General features: G+C 41.0%; 1 protein-coding gene across 6 annotated transcripts in view; it reads right to left on the bottom strand.

Annotated features, from left to right (window-relative positions):
• Nucleotides 1-16,023, bottom strand: part of ENDOU (endonuclease, poly(U) specific) — a 245,130-nt gene that overhangs the window by 74,178 nt on the left and 154,929 nt on the right. For all 6 annotated transcript variants that reach the window (XM_085654781.1, XM_085654782.1, XM_085654783.1 and 3 more), the window contains 2 exons: nt 12,745-12,913; nt 11,646-11,845 (listed from right to left, as the gene is read on the bottom strand). In XM_085654781.1, coding sequence (XP_085510907.1) covers nt 11,646-11,845; nt 12,745-12,913 — 369 coding nt within the window. The remainder of the gene's footprint in view (nt 1-11,645; nt 11,846-12,744; nt 12,914-16,023) is intronic.

The following is a 16,023-nucleotide window of genomic DNA, read 5'->3' as shown; positions in this document are numbered from 1 at the left end:
TCATCCATTGGGTCATTAACAGAACACATGTCTCAGTACATTGATTTTTTCTTGAGGGAGTTTGTGGTAACATTATCTTCTTACATCAAAGACACGACGCATTTCATTTGTAATATTGCTAATACACCTTGGGAGCCTGACATGCTCATGATTGTCTTGGACATTACAAGCCTCTACACAATCATTAAACATGAGCATGGTGTGAAGGCAGTAGAATATTTTTTAAAGGAGAGATATCTTCAATTCGCTGAGCACAATATCATGCTCACTGAATTTATTTTGTTCTGCCTCAATAATAACATCTTTTTGTTTGACAAACAACACTATCGTCAGATCCAGGGTACAGCCATGGGCACCTGCTTCGCCCCCAGTTACGCGAACCTATTCGTAGGCTGGTGGGAGAGGCAGGTGGCCTGGGCTGATACATATGAACATTGGACTAAAAATATTATTCTATGGTATAGGTACATAGATGACCTGTTTATTTTGTGGAAGGGACCTAAGGACGAAGCTGAAAAATATATTTCAGCACTCAACACAAATACCTTGAATCTTCATTTATCTGGACAAATTAGCACGCAACAAGTCCCCTTCTTGGATCTTAAAGTCTTTGTCCAAGACGGGAGTATATGTACCACTCTCTTCAGAAAAGAGACTGCAGGGAATTCAGTACTAGAAGCACAGAGTAGCCATCAAAAATCTTTAAAAAACAGCATCCCTTACGGTGAATTACTACGCCTAAAAAGAAACTGTTCCCGTGAGGTGGACTTTCAATATGAAGCATCAACTGCCATTGAAAGATTTCGATTACGTGGCTACTGTCCTAACCTACTAATGAAAACTCTAAGTGAGGTCAACAAAATCTCAAGACAATCACTATTAGACACAAACCGTGCTAAGGCTAGAACAAAATCAGATATTTGCAGATTTATCACAACTTTCTCTAATGAGACAAATATCCTGAGAAAGATCCTTTGCCGGAATTGGCATATTCTGAAAACAGATGTAATAATAGGTGACATCTTACCACCCTATCCACAAATAACCTTCAGAAGATGTAGATCCTTAAAAGACAAATTGGTTAACAGCCACTATGAACCTATTCCTTTTGTCAAACCTATCAGTAAAGTTTCCGGTTTCTTCCCCTGTCTGAAATGTAAGGCGTGTAGGAACAGTAAAAAGGTATCTTCATACAATGTCCCTGGTTATGAAAAAACCGAGACCAATTAACAAACTGATGACTTGTAATACGCCATTCTGCGTTTACTGTCTTACATGTCCTTGCCCAAAGCAATATATTGGCAGCACGATCCACCCCACAAAAAAGCGCATCCTAGAACATGCCAGAGCAATTGAAAAGCAAGACTCCTCATACCCTGTAGCGAGACATTTCGCACAATACCACAATAGTGACAGAAATCTATTGTCGTTTTTCTGCCTTGATCATGTCCCAGTCAGTGACCGAATGGGAAATCGGGAATTGAGGTTGAGGAGATTAGAATCTCGCTTTATTATTGACCTCCAAACCACAACACCTTATGGTTTGAATACAGAGGAGGAACTGTCATGTCATCTAGGTAAACGCTGAAATAATATATTTTTTCGATATTTGGGGACTAAGATGGTAGAGTGTTTTTTCTGCTTCACTGTGATGAATATATTACTGTCACTTTATGCCCATACATGGCTCAATTATGTTTAGAGAGTTTGAAATGAATTATATGTAAATACTTACTTTTTGTTGAATGCAGAATCTTGAATTATTAATCACTGTAGGCTGACTTGACTCATTTAGCACAACAATTCGCCTAAAATTGACCGCCTATCTATGTATTTACTTTATTGGTTCCAAAGTGCTTTTTTCACTTGTAATAATGAACTTCAGAATTATTTACTCATGATGCAAAATATATATTATTTTTCTCAAGTGAACAAAAGTCCGATTTAAATTGTATTTTCAGTCTTTTCACTATGTTTATGTTTAAGTGAACCGGAACTAGATTATGTGAACCGGATATAATACTGCTCACGTAACCTGCACGTTGTAACTCAGTCGAAAAAGGCGCGAACTCCGAAACGCGTCCTGGTGTTACTGCTGCTATCTCGAAACAATGCAATAAACAATCGCATCGAGAAACCTTGCTGAGTGCGGTCTCCTTCATTCTTCGAGTGAAGTCCTTGGAGCTTTATATATATATATATATATATATATATATATATATATATATATATATATATATATATATATATATATATATTAGGAAGACGTCCTCTGTGTATAAACTGCCTCCTCCACAACGGAAGTCGCTTCGTTACGGGAGGACCCCACAGAAGCGGGTCCTGTTAAATTTCAACAAATCCTTCTGGATCCTTGGAAGGAAAACGTAGCCGTGTGTGGTCCTTCAAAATCTTTATTCAGCCACTTCTGCCAAACGCGTTTTGAGTGCCACGCACTCTTGTTCACTGACAAATGAAATCCAAGCAAGCGGCCATTTTTACATTGTTACCCACGTGATTGAATTAAACTACAAAAAAGTGCATTGGAAGACAGACTTGTAGTTCTTTGGTGAAACTGTTACGTATACGCAGCACGTGGTAGGTGACAATTACGCAGCAGCATAAGAGGTATAATCTTGGAGACGTAAGCCCACTGGGGCTGCATTGACAAACAACAGAGGCTTTTTAAAAAATATTTAATATTTATATATTTATTATTTAATTCACAGTGTATATAGCTGTATCGTAAAGAAAAGTTTGTATATATTTTATGCAGTTGTTTTACGCTTGTTTTATTCAATATCAAATGAATTTTAATTAATGCGTAATTGTCACCTACCACGTGCTGCGTATACGTAACAGTTTCACCAAAGAACTACAAGTCTTCCAATGCACTTTTTTGTAGTTTAATTCAATCGAAACGCGTGTGGCAGAAGTGGCTGAATAAAGATTTTGAAGGACCACACACGGCTTCGTTTTCCTTCCAAGGATCCAGAAGGATTTCTTGAAAAAAAAAAAATATATATATATATATATATATATATATATATATATATATATATATATATTGCTGCAACTCTCCTTCTCACATCCACCATCCAAAGAGAAAGACAGCACTCGCGGGGGCCGTTTCCAAAGTTCATTAACTGGAAACTGTCACGTAAACAAACAGACGCGTTTCGGTAACAACCTTCATCTATGATAGATGAAGGTTGTTACCGAAACTTTGGAAACGGCCCCCGCGAGTGCTGTCTTTCTCTTTGGATGGTGGATGTGAGAAGGAGAGTTGCAGCAATATTTGAATGCGGGTACACCCCCGCACGAAGAAGCACCCGCCTGCGAGTGCACCTGACTGGTGTTTTGAAGCAGCAATATATATATATATATATATATATATATATATATATATATATATATATATATATATATATTATCTACTGGCGGTCGCCAGTAAATAGTTATAGTTAGGACCGTGTTTCCATAGGAACTCTGAAAATTCTGTTTTGAATATCTTTGGCGCCCGTTGACGAATCCTCGCGTAATTTTCAAAACTAATGGGGCGCTCCGCTCAGCTCCTACCCTGAAAGTCTCGGGGTGATTCGTCAAGCGGGGGCCGAGAAAAAAGGGGGGTCCCAAAACGCGTTTTCCCAATGCATTTTCCCGTAGGACATTTAGTCGAAGGTACAGCCCGAACGGCTGAACAGAATTACTTGAAATTTGGCAAAGAGGTAGTCCTCAGGTCAGGCATGTGCCTTTTGCATATATGGAGTCAATCTGTTCAGTATTTCCTGAGAAAATTGCAGTTAAAAGTACATAAATATCTATAGCCGCGCACCGTGCGCGCATGCGCGCGTACCGTGCGCGCACGGTGCCGTGCGCGAGCGTAATTCTGATTGGTTGTTAGATGTCAGTCAACATTCGAATCGGTCGAAATCAGGAAGTGTCGGACGCCATTTTGTCTGTCGCACTGTAAAGGAAAGGTGGAGAACGTGAAAAGGGGGCCGGGTAGAGAGTTCCTGACCCCCTAGCCTTTCTCAGGGGGTCACAGAAGGACCCCGAAAGGTGAAAAAAAATTTATTTGTTTTTTAAATCGCGGGGTGCGCACACGGTGCGCGCACGGTGAAAAACCCTTAAAAAAAAAAAACATATAAAAGCGTGAAAAGGGGGCAGGGTAGAGAGTTTCTGACCCCTCGCCTTTGTCATTTAATTTTTTTTTCCCAAAAATCGCGAGGTGTGCGCACCGTGCGCGCATGGTGAAAAACCCTAAAAAAAAATAAAAAAGCTATTAAAACTGTTTATAATTTTATAGAAGATATTAACTATGCTGTTCAACTTTATCCAAATTCATCGTCATCAGCAGTGGATTGCGGTCGCGTGAGTTATAGTTACCTGAACTAACTATAACGGGGGAATTTTTGGGTATTTTTACGAGTGAGATGTCCAGCTAACTATAACATGTGTGAAACCTATGGTTTTTTAAGTGAATATATATATATATATATATATATATATATATATATTTATATATATATATATATATATATATATATATTCACTTAAAAAACCATAGGTTTCACACACTTAAAAACCATAGGTTTCACACATGTTATAGTTAGCTGGACATTTCACTCGTAAAAAACCATTGAAATTCCCACGTTATAGTTAGTTCAGGTAACTATAACTCACGCGACCGCAATCCACTGCTGATGACGTCACATATACATCACTGTATTCACTAAGATACTGTTAATAAGTCAGTTATACAATTAATTTTACAAAAAAAAACATCCATTTAGACACTTATTTACCCGTTTATTCTTCCATTAACCTTTATATATACATATATAAAAAATATTTATTTTACAGAGAGACACATATTCACTGGATGATGTCATCAGTGATGTAATATGTGACGTCATCAGCAGTGGATTGCGGTCACGTGAGTTATAGTTACCTGAACTAACTATAACGTGGGAATTTCAATGGTTTTTTTACGAGTGAAATGTCCAGCTAGCTATAACATGTGTGAAACCTATGGTTTTTTAAGTGAATTTGCAAGGTTTTTTAAATGCTAATTCCTAACTATAACTTGTGTGAAACCTATGGTTTTTTTAAGTGAATTTGCAAGGTTTTTAAATGCTAATTCCTAACTATAACGTGTGTGAAACCTATGGTTTTTTAAGTGAATTTGCAAGGTTTTTTAAATGCTAATTTATGTATGTATTATTTTTTTTTATATATTTATTTTACAATAAACTACCTATGTATATAATTATAGATTGACTGTATCCTGTAATATGGAATGGCTCAGCTTTTTTTATAAAATTTGGATAAAGTTGAACAGCATAGTTAATATCTTCTATAAAATTATAAACAGTTTAAAAAAAATTTTTTTTAAGGGTTTTTTACCGCGCGATTTTCTGAAAAAAAATAAAAAAAAAATTTCACCCTTCGGGGTCCTTCAGGGACCCCCTGACAAAGGCTAGGGGGTCAGGAACTCTCTACCCTGCCCCCTTTTCACGTTCTTAAATGTTTTTTTTTTTCTAAGGGTTTTTCACCGTGCGCGCACCGCGCGATTTTTTGAAAAAAAATAAAATGTTTTTTTCACCCTTAGGGGTCCTTCAGGGACCCCCTGACAAAGGCTAGGTTTCAGGAACTCTCTACCCTGCCCCCTTTTCACGTTTTCCACCTTTCTGTTTCAGTGCGACACACAAAATGGCGTCCGACACTTCCTGATTTCGACCGATTCGAATGTTGACTGACATCTAACAACCAATCTGAATTACGCTCGTGCACGGCACCGTGCGCGCACCGTGCACGCACGATGCGCGCCTATAGATATTTATGTACTTTTAACTGCAATTTTCTCAGGAAATACTGAACAGATTGACACCATATATGCAAAAGGCACATGCCTGACCTGAGGACTACCTCTTTGCCAAATTTCAAGTTATTCTGTTCAGCTGTTTGGGCTGTACCTTCGACTAAAGGTCCTATGGGAAAACGCATGGGGAAAACGCGTTTTGGGACCCCCCTTTTTTCTCAGCCCCCGCTTGACGAATCACCCCAAGACTTTCAGGGTAGGAGCTGAGCGGAGCGCCCCATTAGTTTTGAAAATTTTGCGAGGATTCGTCAACCGGCGCCAAAGTTATTCAAAATAGAATTTTCAGATTTCCTATGGAAACTCGGTCCTAACTATAACTATCTACTGGCGACCGCCAGTAGATAATATATATATATATATTAATACAGTTGCAGGGTAGTTGAAGGGGGCCTAGGGGTTCCCCCTATTTCCCCCAACATTTGGATATGTTGTAGGTGCCCTGAGGGGGCACCACAGCACACAGTTTTTTTTTTTCTATGAGTATTAATTGAATGTCCAGTGCCGCTCATTTATTCTTCACTGCTCTGTGTAAGAAACCCCCCAAAATGCCCTAAGGTTTTTCGTGCCCTATTTCTTGTTCCTATGGTGCCGATAGAATGGGCAGAGGCCCAACACATCATTTTATTAATGTTGTGGGGGGCTACAGGGAGTGCAGCAGTCGCCTAGCAACATTAGAATAAAACAATATGTCTCCTGGATCAAATAATCCATGATACCAAGAGATCTTACTATATATTTTGAAAGCACTCCAAGCTGGAGCTGTATGCTGTTCAGTGGAGGTGCAGGGCACCTTTGTGTTTGGTTGTATGGCTACACTTTGTGGTTTGGAAAATGTAAAAAAATGCCTCAAAGCCTTATTGATGTTTTTTTTGTTAATAAACAAGGCTTTATTGAATGCATTTTATAAGATTCACTTCAATTACACATTGTGGTGTGTGGATTTCTGAAGTACCCATTTGATTATAGTTATTGGTGACTTTTTGACAAAGATAATAGGTCTGCTTTATATACGTTGATGTACTGACCCCATAAGAAAGCCAATAGGCCCGTTTTTTTGTTTGAATACTTTTCATTAAGCATTTTACAGCAATGCAGAAAAGAAAGTGGGCAGAGGTCATGTCATATGTCCAGCATATGATAATCTCCAATAAGCTTGTCCACATAGATCAATAACAAAAGAATCAAAATTCCCCAATGTTCGAACAACCAGTAATAAATTCAATGAAATATACCGCTGTGATATGGAGACGTGACCAGAACCCGAAAGACATAAAGGCTATGAGGCAGGTAATCAGAACACGTTAGGGAATTGAAGATATACAATGTGAGAAGAAAGAAAAACCTTTGCATAGTGTTCAAGGGACTATCAGTCATGTATGTTCCAGTGTCAATGCTCAGAATCCCAAATATAAGTTGGGTAATGTCATTTTTGGAAGCTACGCAGAGGACGACTCCATGGGACAAAGTCTCCTCTGCTATTCAGAAGAGTCTGGGACAGTCTGTGAGAACTGAGACATAGTCTTTGAGGGGAATACAAACTCTGACTGGTCTCATTGATGGGTCGCAGAGGGGGTAATTAATGTAATGTCTCCAGGAAGAGGTCCCATATGGCCTCAAATTTTGCAAGCTAATCATTCAATTTGTATATTGACCTCTCAAAGGAGGCCAATATAGTGAGGGCCTATGCCCATTCCCCGTAGCGCTGGTATCGCTCCCGGCTTCCATTTGCATAAAATGCAAAGCTTGGCGATGGCTGGGGAGGAATTCAGTCACCTCTTGCCATAGAGATCCAGCCCCACCATGTTGTCAGAGTCATGTAATAATGCAAGGCAGGACGAATGTTGAGTGTGCCTAGGTGCTGAAGGGACCCCCAAACGGCATTCCATTATGCAGTCGGAAGTGAGCATGAAGACAATATGTGGATAGTATCACCTCCCAGTTGCCCACATCTCCAGCAGGTTGTAAATGGGGCCAGTTCCTCCCTATGGAGCCTAGTGGGGTCCAGTGCCAGAGGTGGAGCAGTTTGAAGTAGCCCAGTTTCATTCATGCTTCCCATAGGCCATGTTTATGTGTAGATGGAAGTTGGGACCAGTCCTTCTCCGTGCAAACTTTTAGGATTGAGAGAAATCATTGGTGGAACAAGTATCTTCGCATAGGTTTTGATTTCAGCTTGATTATCAAACTGTACAAACCAGAAATTAGTTCCCAGTATGACCGCTCCATTTCACGAGGTATTTGTGTATAGGAGAAGTTTGCAGAGTATCGGATAGATTGTTCAGTTGGTTGTATCTCCAGAGTTGTGATATCACTCGGTTAATTCCGTCACATAGCACAGGAAAGGATTTCACTTTGTCTCACACCATAACAAGTTGGATGGTACGTATACCCATTGCGGCCCAGTCTGGCAAAAGGAAAGGGGCATTATCTATCTTCCGCTCTGCATTAAACCAGAGAGGGGCCTCCAGCGGGAGGAAACCATTGAGACTAAACTTGCAATAAATGGATCTCCAGGTTGCAATAGATGACAGTAGTATTGAGTTGGCTTGGTCAATTGCGCCCTTGTGTCACCTGTTAAGCACCTCAGTCCCCATCTCGACTCTCTGGAGGCACAGCTCTATAATGAGCCAAGAGGGGCTGTCCATATTGTCCTGGAAGTGATAAGCCATTTGTGAGAGTTGATGGACTGTGTAGTAATGATCAGTTTTATGGAGTCTTAGACCTTCAGATGCTGTGTCTGTTTACAATTTGATCATATTCAGCCTGGGCCTATCCTTGCCCCATATGTACGTTTTGATCTGTGCATCAACTCAGAGTGGAATGAGGAACATACCGAATACGTAATTAAATCTTTTGGCTACCATCATGTTGACAGTCTGGATCCGGCCCCATAATGAGGGTTGAAGATGTTGCCATTGCAGAGAGTCTTGCTGCATTTGATCATTTAGTGGCGTCACATTGCCCTGTACCATATTGATGATGTTGCCACTGAGCAAGATTTGCGGGTACTTCATTCTCTAGGGAGCCATTTAAAAGGAACTCTAGCCAGGGTGCCCAGCAATGGTCACTCCTGTTATAGGGATTCTGTGATCAGGGACATCAGCACTTCCAGAGAGACACCTGAGAAGGAAAGAGATAAACTGACCAGAACAATTGTGCAAGAGAGAAAGCCACCACAGTTCACTTGCACAGATGGGGGGCTGTACAGAAGTGCACCAATCTCAAGAATTGTGGGCCAAATCCCATTCTCGTTATGGTTTGAAAGAAGTTACGCCACTCAACTTGATTGAAAGCTCCTTCTCTATTGAGGGAGAGGGCCCTTTTACAATGTCAATAGGTGTGCATTACTTATGACACCCTTTATTCCATCCAGGTAATCGAAAACAGTTTTTTGAGAAATCTCCTGGTTGTATGCCAGGGTACTCCCACTGAAATTGTTCATGAGGAACTGTGTTTGAACTTTATCACTGACTTATTCGTATTCCTCCATTGCTCCTATGATGCTCTGGGTGGCATAAAGAGGATCTTCACCTAAATAGACTCATCCTCCACGACTGTTTGACACTAGACAAATCTACCCAGATCCCATGATTTTATACATCAAGAAATCTTTCTCCAAACTGGGCCGCCCAGATCTTTTTCTTGATCTCAGGGGTATTGTAAAAAAGGACTTAATGTGAGTTAAGCAGGCCTGTGCCCAGAGAGTGACTTTCGAGATGGAGAACTCTGCCTTTGCAAAATAGTCATTCTGAGGCCACGTATTGGTTAAATCAGTCTTGGGAATGGAGCCCTACATTCTTCTGGACATGTCTCAGTGTTTCTTAACATTCCTTAGACTGAATAATTTTCATCAGTTGTTATTCCCAAAGGCTGTTTGGTTTTCTCAATCGACTTTACCCCTTTTTACATGTGACTATGCCTGCATTTGCACTTATGTGCATATAGTTTTGCGTTGTCCAATGTTCTCTGCCCTGCGGCATAAATTTAAAAGACCTATCCTAGCCGAACAGGGATTGAGACAAATTAGACTGGCCTTTTTATATCTCCAGCTCCTGTCCACTCCCAAACTGTGCTTTTTTTGTTTCCGATTTTCTATCTGGGATTTTACATGCATCCCGCTAGTATTGCCCTCTGTTCTAGGATTTTATGTACAGAGTTTTAATGTGATTGTTATTTATATATATTTTATGCATCATTTGATAGTTTATTATTTTAAGGCCATTTGTTTTATCATGGATACATTTTTCACTATACACTTGTATGATTTTCTCTGAAAATCAAATAAACGTTTAATGAATGAATGAAATGACACCCTTTTTATTGTTACAGAACATAGTCAGCCTTGTGCACCCAACCCCATGCCACCCACAGCCAACGGATATCTTTCTTTATGTTAAAAAAACATGAAATTCACTGAAAAAAAAGGTTATAGTGAGGGTATAGTTAGGAATTGTAACATGTTACTTACATAAAAAAATGAAAAAAATTGAAATTCACTGAAAAAAATCTAAGGGTAAAAAAATGTTACAGTTATTTGAAAATTTCAGTTAAAACATTCCATTTTAAACTAACCATGCACTACTAATTGCTTCACATATCACTCATGAAATTTTCTATGACATGATTGATACCGTCACTGCAGCATCTGAAACAACACTATTTATGATATCACTGTGCATGGTGGGGGCGCACGTTATAATTACTTTAAGGCACATGTTATAGTTACTTCAGATAACTATAAGTGGTGAATTTCAGTGGTTTTGTTAGTTTAAAATGGTATGTTTAACTGACATTTTCACCTAACTATAACGACCCTTTAACACTGCCAGTTCCTCCCTCAACCGGAAATCAAATAACCAAGGACCGGCTCATCAGCCAGGTATAGCTTGATTACTCACTGAGCCACTGGAGCCAAGCTATACCTCGTCTTTGAGCCCTAACAAGGGCAAAACGAGTCCTAGGTTGCTTGCATTCCAGTTCAGGTAGGACTTGTACTGGCAGTTCTGGCTGGACTGTCCCCATTGGAGCAGGGATGAGACTTATTTGCATATTGCTGGGTCTAAACTGAGGTGGCATGTTGGTTGAAAAATGATGGACTGGCATGCAGCCCCAAGAGATTGCCAGTCGTTGAGAAAATTCAAGCAGTCCATTCGTCACCTTGTTGTTGTTCCAATGTATAAGTAGCATATCTTTTTCATTCTTGTCCTGATAATTCAGAACATATTTTTCCCTAATTGGTAATTCCAAATTCCACTGCGACCTACATTGTCTGCTCATGGCTCAGAAGATGCTACATATTAAGGATGTTTCTAAATCAGCCAGTTGGAATCCAACTGCCAGCCTTTGACTTGTAAGGGATTGTTGAACAAGACTAGCAGGGAATGTTGTAATCATGTTTGCACTTAAGTTTTATAAAACATTTTTCACTTCTGTCTACTTTTCCATGATGGAAACCAATGTAAAACCACCAGGAGTAGTTCGCATCTTTGAAACAGGAAGAATGCCCTTCAAAATTGTTCATATTTGTATACATTTCCGTCTTGAGGTGAAGGAACATTGATTAAACAATCTCTCAAAAACATGAAGAAACAGACAAAATCTGAGTTAACGTGTTGGATTAGATGAAACATAAGGATGAACAAAATAGCAGGTTAATATGAAAGCTTTTTTTAAAGATCAGTTTTAAGCCAAATTTAACTTTTCAAATTGCTCTTTTTGCTAACACTCGGGTAGTTGTGAGGGAATGCAGTTTTCTACGTATGCTTACGTTTTTTGTGGAAGAAGGTGTATAGCTTCTGCATGACGTCGGTCTTCATTATCTCCTGCAGAAAGAGGTCCTGCTCCTTCATCTCCCCCTGGTTTACCTCCTCAGCCGTCCCAGTTTGACGGTCATAGTTATCCAGCAAGCAGATGAAGGCAGCATACGTAGGTTTGGAGAATAGCTCCTCATTCACGTAAGAATACAGTCTGGAACAGAAGGATTGGGACAGGATTGAATGCGTGAAGATTAAGCTTCATGGAATTCATGTTCCTCCTAACTGCCAAGATTTGTGTCGGCTGAAAGGAATAACCAGGCACCTCCTTTTCGACCATTTACGAGGCACCTGTCATCTAAAGCAATGTCCACCCTTCGGTGATGTAGAAGAGGGCAATAAAATAAGGCTCTGTGCAACAATGAGTAATCCTGTTACAATGAAGATATGTGATTGGAAAACCTAATAGTAAAACAAGATATTTCCCTGAGATGCCACCATATAATGTCCAATTCCAACTGGACTAGTATTTTTGTTGCTAGTCAAATAGCGATTGTGAGACCACAAAACCCTTGGAGAATGAAGGTAAAACTCCCAGGGCAAATGAGGAATTACCAATGAATCTAATGTGTATTTACAAATTCAATTGTTAATTCTTCATTTCTCGGTGCAGCATCATGGTCCCACTATTCATCCCATTTAATCCTGGGAATGGGCGATGTGGACCTAACAGCCCAAAACGCAGGTATTCTTGATCTGCCATCCAACGTTAGCAGATCACAGCACGCCTGAGAACACCAGTTGCATATTCACCCCTTTTACAGAGGATAACATACTAAAAAGGTACATTTGTGTCAGTGTTTGAGTGTTTTGGGAAAACCAGGATCAGAAGTTGGTAAGTGCTGTAAAACTCCACCCATGGGCATTTGCCTACGCCGGTCAATGGTCTATTGAAACTTCAGCGGCACCCACAAAGGGTTAGATGGACCAGTTATTGGGCACAGGGTCTGTGTATTTACAGTTTAGATACTGAAACAAAGTGTCATCTCCTTTCCTATGATTGATACAGCCCTTTTCCACCATGTCTATAATGCATGATCGCTGAAGTCTTACGGCTGGTCTGATTGGTCCTCCCGTCCTTTTGATTTGGAGGTAAAGTGCTGCTTGTTCAGAGTCACGTCTCCCGCCTGCGCCCTGTTCACATCAGCCTGGTACAGACTCTCAGACACCGCCTCAATCTCCTTCTGGCTGATGTCGCCTTTGGCTGAGTCATCTGCATCAGCTGAAATAGAGAAGGCACCATTGTAATGGATGGGGAATACTATTCAAGTTATGAAAAAGACCGATTTAAAAAATATGCAAGCTCCACTGTCTCACAGTGCGAGCTATTCAAACATGACTACTATGGAAAGATAATCTAAATCTCTCATTGTGCAAGCAAAACTCCAATTTCAGTGTCCTCGTGGCTCTCCAGCTCCAGGGTCTCAGATCCACCCCTTTCAACATTATGACACCATCTCTCAAGATCTCATAATCCTACTGCTTCGAATCCCTCAGTCCCAGCTTATGTGATATCATGGCCTTGCCTCTCTAGACCACACAGTCACACCACTTCAGATCTCATAGTGCCACTGCTCAGAACCACTGAGTCCCACCTCCCCATCACTGATGTCCCTCGTGGTCTTACCTCTCAGGACCATACAGATGATGCTCTAGATTCTCTAGACTCATACCTTGTCTGATCTTTCTTGCTGCCTCTCCTCCAACCTAATGGTAATACTATTAAACTGATGGTGCATCTTCTGTGTGCCTGCTGTTTATGTTGTTTGGAAAAAGGCTGAGTTTCATGGGCATTTCTCATTCTTAAACCATAAATAAATCTGTCCCTTTCCTCGATTCCTTAAATACTCTAAAATGCCATTTAATAGTGTACCTGAACCCCACTCTTAATGCTAAGAAGGTGTCCGGTGTCTAATCGACTCCGAGCCAAATGGCCTCAAGGCAAAGCCCCAGCACATCATCTCCCCGACTTGGAAGACCTGGTGCTATTTATGTGGAATATATGGTCCAACAAATGCAAACCTTATGGTCCTAACATATAGGAACTGACATCTCTGCTGACCTAATGCTTTTTCCTTCAATTCTAACCTAAGATTTCCTTGGCTAAATTGACTGTGATGTGGCATGGTTGACAAATCACCAAAACTATGCCCTCATTCTTCAAACTTTATCTTGCTTTCTGAAATACTTGGAGATGTTCCCTTATAACATCATATAAATGCAACAATACCATTTGTACCACAAACCACTGCTTATCAACACAATGCACTGGTGAGTCGATTTCCCAAACACTAGTCAAAAGTGATTACCATAGCAGCTGCTGTCACCACAGCTGCAGGTCAACTATATGTAAATAAGTCCAAAAGTACCAACTAGCTGGTTGGAGTCACCAGTTTAATACACATGCATGTTTCTTCACTTGAGCGCACATTGAAACCTAATAAATCATGGGACATGCAAAGAGCAGATCTTAAACATCTTGGGTATGGCTTCACATAGAAGTTTACAATGCTTTCAAAAATAATAATCTTTGAAACTTGAAAATGCAAATTGTTATTGAACAAGTTTTTAACCAGCACAAATCCCATGCTACTGTAGTTAGCAAAAAGTAATTGCTGTCTTATTTTTAGGCCAACATTGCATTGATTTCTCACCTGTCCAGAAGGTTCGTGAGATGCAAAATAAAAGTAGGAATTTTGCCACATACCCATTCCTAAATGAACCCTCTAACTCTGCTGCACTCTTCAGTTTTCCAAGGAGGGGATGACAAAAACGCAGACGGTATTAGACATTCTGAGCTGCAATCGTTTGGAAATCCAAGGAGATTATGGCACTGTAAATATTGTTGATATGTCTGAAGACTGGTAGAAGGGACCCATGGTGCAGCATTAGCGGACATGGCAGCAATCCAGTCCCCAGACCTCCTTGCGGCAGGAAGCCGCCACCGTAATCTTCAGCGATCGGTGGCGCTATAACATTACCTGGGGACTCCTGCAGCACGGGACACACGCAGGCGAAGACCCGGCCAAGAGCGGGCCCGTCAGTGGCCAGACACGGCTGGGCTGGCCCCCCAGCAAAATCGGCATAATAGTAAGGTGGCATCTTTTATTTTCATCTTCCACTTACGTTGCTTTTAAGTGTAAGGGTTGTCTTCTATGGTACTGTTGGCACAATGGGTAAATGGAAAGCTGCAACAGCAATACCCTCTGTCTTCCCTAGTCATGCGACCACTAATTCTTTCTTGGCCAAAGCGGTGGGGGCCATTTCGAAGGAAACTGACCTGGCAGAAAGGTGCCTATCCCTGGGGCTTAGCGACTCATCTCTTCCATTGACTTCAGAGGTTCCGCAGGCCCCGCAGTTTGCAGTCCGACTCATTGAGGATACTGCCCCTGTTACTCCTCAGCTAATCTCAGATGGCCCAGTACTTAACCCGGGTGTTGTGGTTCCCCTCTTTGGCACCCATAAGGGCAGCGTTCCTCAGGTCCTCTCACCCACCTCAGACATGACACACCCTCTGGACCCCGAACGGAAATGAAAAGCCAATGGCTCAGCCAAATCCCTAACTTCACCGAGGGGTACATTGGGCAAGATGTTTGCAACTGCATCACTGCGTCAGAGGACTACTGGACATCCGTGTTACAGAAGTTAACGAACTCTATTGCCAGCCCTGCAGATCCCTTTCCTGGAAACTGGGGAAATTGGCTTTGGACACTAAGGAAATAGTAAGTAGGCTTGGGAAAACATGTACTTCTATTAGAACTGAATCACCTCCCCTGATGAGTGATGACTTCTGCCATCCAACGCGGCTCCATTCTCAGTCTAATTGAAGGCCCAGTGTATGAAACATGTGTGCTCCCACATCCCCAGCCCATGAGAACACGACTATTGATGTTCAGCATCATGGTACTATTTCTTCTAGCCGTGAACTTCTTGCATAACATGCCCCCTATGTCTTTCCAAGCCTTAGTGGGTTACACTCCTTGTTAACCTGCTCAAAGCATCTCATTACCCATAATTAATCTTCCTCCAGCTTGTTGCCCCTATACTATGGTTCTGTCTGGGGTCCTGGTACTTTCCACCCCTAGTCAAGAATCAACTGGCCAACTGATTAACTAGGTTTCCAACTTTCTTTCTAAACACTCCAGTTTTGACATCCAGGATTATAAGAATATCCCAATGGCTCGGCGGGTATCATGGATTGGGCCCTCACGTAAAACGATAGAGGGGGGATTGCGTGATAGTGAATGTCAGATACCCAGAAATTGCACGTCATATTTTGACTGAACCATGTCAGCATCCTTCCCTGAACAACAGTTTCAGAACTCTGGCTTC

The sequence above is a fragment of the Triturus cristatus genome, chromosome 4_1 (genome assembly GCF_964204655.1).
Source record: "Triturus cristatus chromosome 4_1, aTriCri1.1, whole genome shotgun sequence".
Lineage (NCBI taxonomy): Eukaryota > Metazoa > Chordata > Amphibia > Caudata > Salamandridae > Triturus > Triturus cristatus.
Note: the sequence above shows the minus strand (reverse complement) of the source record. Positions and strands in the feature narration are given on the sequence as shown.